The 8,444-nt window shown below is 40.4% G+C and overlaps 1 protein-coding gene across 1 annotated transcript; it reads right to left on the bottom strand.

Moving 5' to 3' along the window:
- Positions 1 to 3,110: 3,110 nt before the first annotated feature.
- LOC309400607 (olfactory receptor 6X1-like) lies at positions 3,111 to 4,052 on the bottom strand (the record flags this gene model as incomplete). Its single annotated transcript, XM_081969167.1, has 1 exon — positions 3,111 to 4,052. One exon carries the CDS (start codon positions 4,050 to 4,052, stop codon positions 3,111 to 3,113), a length of 942 nt encoding a protein of 313 aa, XP_081825293.1.
- Positions 4,053 to 8,444: the final 4,392 nt, after the last annotated feature.

Here is an 8,444-nt window from a genome sequence, read left to right as displayed (position 1 = left end):
GTAACACTAATACATACCTATTTCCCTGGCTCAACTGATAAGGAAGTGAGCCCGTGGCTTAGTGGCTAACACTCCTGCCTAAGATATACACAGCCCGGGTTCAAATCCCAGTAAGGGTATGGCTAGCTGATGAGAGCTAATTAGCTCGAAATAGATCTATACTAGTCTCCCTTTATTTATTTATCAGTACAAATATAACACAAATATAAAAGGCAACATTAAAAATAAAAATATGGTTTTCTGCCTGCATGGTCTTCTGTGATGAAGCCGAAGGACAGAAAGAGGGAGTAGTGACCTTCCTCCCATATTTAGGCATACCAGGGGTTGTAACACTAATACATACCTATTTCCCTGGCTCAACTGATAAGGAAGTGAGCCCGTGGCTTAGTGGCTAACACTCCTGCCTAAGATATACACAGCCCGGGTTCAAATCCCAGTAAGGGTATGGCTAGCTGATGAGAGCTAATTAGCTCGAAATAGATCTATACTAGTCTCCCTTTATTTATTTATCAGTACAAATATAACACAAATATAAAAGGCAACATTAAAAATAAAAATATGGTTTTCTGCCTGCATGGTCTTCTGTGATGAAGCCGAAGGACAGAAAGAGGGAGTAGTGACCTTCCTCCCATATTTAGGCATACCAGGGGTTGTAACACTAATACATACCTATTTCCCTGGCTCAACTGATAAGGAAGTGAGCCCGTGGCTTAGTGGCTAACACTCCTGCCTAAGATATACACAGCCCGGGTTCAAATCCCAGTAAGGGTATGGCTAGCTGATGAGAGCTAATTAGCTCGAAATAGATCTATACTAGTCTCCCTTTATTTATTTATCAGTACAAATATAACACAAATATAAAAGGCAACATTAAAAATAAAAATATGGTTTTCTGCCTGCATGGTCTTCTGTGATGAAGCCGAAGGACAGAAAGAGGGAGTAGTGACCTTCCTCCCATATTTAGGCATACCAGGGGTTGTAACACTAATACATACCTATTTCCCTGGCTCAACTGATAAGGAAGTGAGCCCGTGGCTTAGTGGCTAACACTCCTGCCTAAGATATACACAGCCCGGGTTCAAATCCCAGTAAGGGTATGGCTAGCTGATGAGAGCTAATTAGCTCGAAATAGATCTATACTAGTCTCCCTTTATTTATTTATCAGTACAAATATAACATATATATATATATATATATATATATATATATATATATATATATATATATATATATATATATATATATATATATATATATATATATATATATATATATATATATATATATATATATATATATATATATATATATATATATATATATATATGTGTGTGTTGTAATTGTACTGATAAATAAATATATATATATTTGTGTTACAACCCCTGGTATGCCTAAATATGGGAGGAAGGTCACTACTCCCTCTTTCTGTCCTTTGGCTCATCACAGAAGACCATGCAGGCAGAAAATCATATTTTTATTTTTAATGTTACCTTTTTATATTTGTGTTGTATTTGTGCTGATAAATAAATAAAGGGAGACTAGTATAGATCTATTTCAAGCTATTTAGCTCTCATCAGCTAGCCATACCCTTACTGGGATTTGAACCAGGGCTGTATTACATATTAGGCAGGAGTATTAGCCACTAAAGCACAGACTCTCCTCCTTATCAGCTGAGCCAGGGAAATAGGTATGTATTTGTGTTACAACCCCTGGTATGACCAAATATGGGAGGGAGCTCACTACTCCCCCTTTCTGTCCTTCGGCTCATTACAGAAAACCATCCAGGCAGAAAACCATATTAAAAATAAAAAAAAAATATTAGCAGCTGAGAGCAATTACCGCCGGTAACTGGGCCCTTGCTCCTTGCGCCTGTGGGCGTGGCGGTAACGAGCATCTAAGAACTCCCTGCTGATGTCTGTGTCACTGTCCCGTGACTCCTCCCCACTGCTCCAAGGCATGGCATCAGGAGCCCCCCTCCTTTGGCTCTCACTGCTGCTCCATCCCTCCGGTGCCTACACACACACACACACACACATACATATTGGAGTCACATTGTGGTCATTGTCAGGGTTCCAAGTAGCATCCAAAATTAAACTGCTCCAAGGCAAAATATTGCTCAAAGTTCTAATTTATTAAGGAAGCCATGCTGGCACATCTGGAAAACCTGAATCTGAAAGCTTCCCAGTTTTCCTCACCCCATTGGAAGGTCACGAACTTGCTCCACACCCTCAAGTCCATCACATAGTCCCATCTTCCACTGCCATGATGGCAGTTCAACCCATCTAGTTCTGGTCAGGTGCAGAGGTGCAGAGAGAAAGGATGACCTTGGCTCTCAGAAAGGAATTTAGTTTAGGCTACATAACATCTAACTCTGTACAATCCCTCCTCCCACTTTCCCACAATCGAAGAGGCCAGAGTAGAATAATAGAAAGTGTGGCCGGCCAAAGATCCAAAAGGAATATGGCTGTAGGTCTGACAGTCATAGGTTGAGGACTATCTGTGTTGCATAGAACAGAATGGAATAGACTGGAGTGGAGTGGAGGGAAATGGAATGGATTGGATTGGAATGGAATGGAACAGAATGGAATAGATTGGGATAGAATGGGACAGGGAATAAGGAATAACAAATTTGGAAGTGATTTTGGAGGTCTTCTAATTGAACCCCTGCTTAGGCAGGAAACCCTACACCACTTCAGACAAATGGTTGTCCAATCTCTTCTTAAAAACCTCCAGTGTTGGAGCATTTAAAACATCTGGAGGCAAGTTGTTCCACTGATTTATTGTTCTAACTGTCAGGAAATTTCTCCTTACTTCTAAGTTGCTTCTCTTCTTGATCGGTTTTCACCCATTGCTTCTTGTCCTACCCTCAGGTGCCTTGGAGGAAAACTTGACTCCCTCCTCTTTGTGGCAGCCTCTAAGATATGGGAATACTGTTATCAAGTTACCTCTAGTCCTTTCCATCAAACTAGACATGTGTTTTTAAGTCTAAAATGATTGCCAGTTGAATTCTGATTGTGTCACTCAAAATGTCACCAATGCCACAAACCTCTAAATTTCATTTTATTTCTACTACATTTGAGAGTCCTGGAACTGTTGTTCCAATCATTATCTCAATTTAAGATCCTTTTCCTTTTATGGATTACATTCTGGACGGCTTTTTTGACTTCGGCATTCCGAATGGTGTATATGAAAGGATTCAGCATTGGGGTAAGAGTGGTGTTTAAGACCGCCATGGTCCTTGTGAAGCGGTTTGAGGAGTGGACATCGGGCCTCACGTACATGAAGGCAAGAGCGCCATATAATATGGACACCACCAACAGGTGAGATGAGCAGGTGGAGAAGGCCTTCTTCCACCCCACAATGGAGGGAAAGCGCAGAATGGTGACAATGATGAAAATGTAGGACAGAATGATGAGAAGCAAAGTCATAATCACACTGAGAAAGGCGGCTAACATTCCGAGAAACTCAATGAGATGAGTGTCAGCACAGGCAAGGCTCAACATAGGACCGAAATCGCAGAAGAAATGGTCAACGATATTGGACTTGCAGAACGGCAGTCTCCAAACCATAACAGAATTAGGAAACATAATCAGAAAGGAGACATACCAGGTGGCCAGAGACATTTGAAGGCACACGTGCCTGGACATCATGATGGGATACTGAAGGGGCTTGCAGATGGCCACATAGCGGTCAAAAGCCATAGCAGTAAGGATGAAAAGTTCCGTACTACCAAAATAGAAGTGAAAAAGCCCTTGAATAAGGCAACAGTGGAAGCAGATGGTGGTTTTGGTTTGTATAAACGTCTGTAGTAATTTGGGTACCGCAGTGGAGGTATAGCAGATCTCCAGGAAAGCAAGGTTGCTGAGGAAGATGTACATCGGGGTCTGAAGTCTCGGCTCAATTGCGACGATGATGAGGATGAAGCCATTCCCAAGGATGGTTACAAAGTAAATGAAGAGACCCACCACAAAGAAGAATCGGTGAAAATCATACAGAAAAGGAATTCCTAGTAGGATGAATTCAGTTACTCTGGAAATATTCCTAGGCTCCATCCTTTCAAAATGGTCAATGATTTCTCAGCATTAGCTCAGATAACATCTAGCATTTCAAACATTATTGCTAACGCGTACATTACATTTTCAAATAAAGTTAAGAAACAGAAACAGATGAAGAAAAAAATCTCAATACAGGAAAAAAAGTTGTAGGAAGGAAGCACAGTGCCTTTAAAACTTCTGAAATGTTCTATTTATCTACATTTGTCTGTCTGGAAAACTATTGACTATTATCGTTGTAACACCTACACATTTAATGAAAAAGGGAAATGCATTTTATCATTTGAAATATATTATGCCCATAAGTATATAAAAAGTCACTATGGTGATGTCAAAATTCACATAATGCCCCACATTATATTTCAGTGTTTGGATTGATATTTCAGACATTACACTGGCCATCTTCTGTTTTCCTGAAATAAAAGAAGAACACATTTAAGCAGAAAAAATAACTTTCTAAATCAAGGTGATTTTTCAAAAGGCAACTGTACTTTCCTTGTTTTTCCTTGAAGACGTTTTGCTTCTCATCCAAGAAGCTTCATCAGTTCTGACTAGATGACATGGGGAGGTTGATACTATTAGTTCTTCCACTCAGAATTAATCCTTCCATCACCCCCACCATCCAGTCATAAGTGATGAAGCTTCTTGGATGGGAAGCAAAACATCTTCAACGAAAAACAAAGAAAACCGAGTTACCTTTTGCAAAAGTACCCTGTTTCCCTGAAAATAAGACCTCCCCAAATAATAAGCCCAACCGGGCTTTTGAGCACATGTGCTAAAATAAGCCCTCCACCGAAAATAAGACCTCCCTGAAAATATTGCAACAGAGCAGCAGCCATGAGGTGACCACGCTCGCCTCCTCCTGCACCTCAAATATAATAAGACCTGCCCGAAAATAAGGTGAACTGCTTATTTCAGGGGGTCAAAAGAAAATAAGACCCTGTCTTATTTTCGGGGAAACACGGTACTTTTGAGACAACCATGATTTGGATAACTGAGGATTTACAAGATAAGTGAATAAAGATGGTAAATTTAGGATGCATTGCAAAACATTTTGACATACAGGATTCATTTCTGAAATGTCACCTGGGAATAGTCTTTACATGCTCAGATTATGATGGCTAAGAAAAAAAAAGAATGACAAAAAAGGTATAGCCATGGAAATAGTAATATATTAATTTTATCTAAATAATCAGACACACTTTTACCAACACCAGTCTTATTCTTTGAACCTGGGAAGTGCTACTATAAACCTTTGCAACCATCTCAGTGCTTTGTGAGGGCCACTCAGATCAAAGAAATACAAATAAAATTGTCAGATCTCCATGTTCTCCATTTTGATGCATTTTTGAAGAAAGCCTCCTATATTACCACCTCTTACAATACTAGACGACACAGTATCAACAGTAGAGACCTTCAGGTTTCTAGGTTCTTTCGTATCTCAAGGCTTAAAATGGTCATCTAACATCAAAAATCTCATCAAAAAAGCACAACAAAGAATGTTCTTTATGTATCAACTCAGAAAGCTCAAACTGCCCAAAGAGCTCCTGATTCAGTTCTACAGAGGAATTGTTGAGTCTGTCATCTCCACCTCTATAACAGTCTGTTTTGGCTCAGCAACCCAACAAGAGAGACACAGACTTCAGAGGATAATCAGAACTGCAGAAAAAACAATGGCTACCAACCTGCCTTCCATTGAGGACCTGTATACTGCACGAGTCAAGAACAGGGCTGTGAAAATATCTACAGACCCCTCACATCCTGGATATAAATTGTTTCAACTTCTACCCTCAAAACGATGCTATAGGGCACTGCACACCAGAACAACTAGACACAAGAACTATCACTTAGAGTTGTATCTTATGATTCTTGATTAATGTACTTTTTTCCTTTTATGGACACAGAGAGCTTATGCTCCAAACACAAATTCCTTGTGTCTCCAATCACACTTAATAAAATTCTTTATTGGCCAAGTATGATTAGACACAGAAGGAATTTGTCTTTGGTTACTACTAGTCGTAGGTTACTAAATAAGCAATCAAATTATACTAGGAAACAAATAAAGCAATGTAAACCGTAATGATACAAGCAACAAGGTTATACTCATAAGTGGGAAGAGGGACTTACTAGGAAGAATGAGAAGAATAAAAGTAATACAGTCTTTTAGTAAATAGTTTGATAGTGTTGTGGGAATTAGTTGTTTAGCAGAGTGATGGCATGTGGGGGGGAAACTGTCCTTGTGTCTATTTGATCTGGTGTGCAATGTTCTATAATGTCATTTTGAGGGTTAGAAGTTGAAACAATTGATGTCCAGGATATGAGGAGTCTGTTGATATTTCCACAGCACTCTTTTTGACCCATGCAATTTTTAAGGACTCTCCTTCATCTAGAAGACCTCCAAGGCTCCTTCCAGCTTCATTCCGATTCTGATCCATCTGTCTTGAGCCTGAGATTTTAAATTAGGTACAGCTTTGCCAATTTCCATACAGCAAAATTCTATGTGTTTGGCTGATATATTTAATCTCAATAAGAAGAAATTGCACTCATGATGCAGAAATGTGTTAAGATTGACATTTCAACAGGAAGTATATGCAATTATCAACTACAACCCGTTCAAGAAGAAAAAATATTGACTCTCCATTCTTACCCTTCTGGCCATCACCAAACGTGTTGTGAAGATCATTTTACCATAGAAAGATTCTACATATAAATCTCTTCCTTAAGACAGAATAGTCAGAAAAATTTAATTCCTTAATCGCCCCTCAGGGATATCGTAACTGATGTAATAGTTTCCATTAGGCCAATGAGTAGTTTGTGTATGGATGTCTTCAGAGAACAGCTTTGAAATAATGGAAATGGCTCCTCTAAAATTATCTAGGCGAAGCTGGGAGAAAGGGATTGATCATTAGGAAGGCAGATTAATTAGAACATCTTTCTTTTGGAGATAACTCTGTCTAGGCCAGAGGTGTCAAACTCAATTACGTTCAGGGCCTTATCAGGGTGGTGTTTGACTTGGGGGCCAGGGTAGGCGTGGCCAAGGTGGGTGTGGCAGTTTTGACATCACTCATGTCAGGGGCACCTGTGGTGGCCAAGTGCTAAGGCAGGACTTCCCTAAAATCCTCCCTAACTCTCATTATCTCCTTCCTTCCTTCCTTTTTTCTTTTTCTTCTTTTTCTTTCCCTCTTCATTCTCCTTTCTTCTTCCTTCCCCTCCTTCCTTATTTTTCCTTCCTTGCTCTCCTTCCATATTTTTTTTGTCTTTCCTCTTTCCCTTTCTCCTTTCCTCTTGCATGTTCAAATGCAAAAGGGGTAAACATTTCTCCTTTTGTTTTTGTTTGGTTTTGATAGCCCTCTGCCACCAAAAACAGAACTCAAAGGCCACAAGTGCCCCCTCACACCCTACATTTGGCCACGACGGCCACCTGCAGCCCTCTGCAAGCCAAAATGGAGCACGGTGGCCCCCACATGCCCCCCTAAGCTCCATTTTTGCTAGGCAGAGGCATCGTGGTCCAGTCCTTTGCTGTTTCTAGGCCAGCCCCATGGGCCAACTCAAAGCACTCCAGAGGATGGATCTGGCCTGCGGGCCTTGAGTTTGACACCCCTGGTCTAAGCCACCAAATCATTCAGTTTAGATTTATTAAGGTTTTCAAGAAGGCTCGGAAATATTCTTATGTATTGAGATGAAGCTGGGAACTGTCTGTTGGCTTTTGGGAATTCAGGTGGTCCTTGACCTATAACCAGAATTAAGTCCAAAGTTTCCCTCACTAAGCAAGACAGTTGAGTTTTGCCCCGTTTGACAACTTTAGTTAAGTGAATCACTTCGTTGATTAAAGTTAATAACACGGTTATTACCGTATTTTTCAGAGTATAAGATGCACCTTTTTCCCTCAAAAAAGAGGGTGAAAATCTGGGTTTGTCTTATACACTGAATACAGCATTTTTGGTCTACCGAAACCCCGCCTCCCTTCACCAAAATGGCCGGGCAGAGGATTTGGGAGGCTTGGAAAGTGCTCCTGAGGGCTGGGGAGGGCATAAAATGGGCCGTTTTTGCTCATTTTTGCCCTCCCCCCATCCCCCAGGAGCACTCTAAGAGCCTCCCAAAGCTCTGCATGCCCCCCCTTTTTTGCAAAAAAAAAGAGGCGTGCAGAGAGTTTGAGGCCTCCAGAGTGCAAAAACTTTTTCTAAAACTTTATCTCTTCAAAATCATGGTGCGTCTTATATTCCGGTGTGTCTTATAGTCTGAAAAGTACGGTAAGTGGATCTGGTTCCCTCATGGACTTTGTTTGTCAGAGGGCTGTAAAATCCGATCACATGACTGTGGGACACTACAATTATCCTAAATACATACCAGTTACCAAGCATCTGAATTTTGTTTACGTATTCAATTTAATCA

The sequence above is a fragment of the Natrix helvetica genome, assembly GCF_964273705.1.
Source record: "Natrix helvetica genome assembly, chromosome: W".
Lineage (NCBI taxonomy): Eukaryota > Metazoa > Chordata > Lepidosauria > Squamata > Natricidae > Natrix > Natrix helvetica.
The sequence above is the reverse complement of the archived record's forward strand: the minus strand, read 5'-3'. Positions and strand labels throughout refer to the sequence as shown.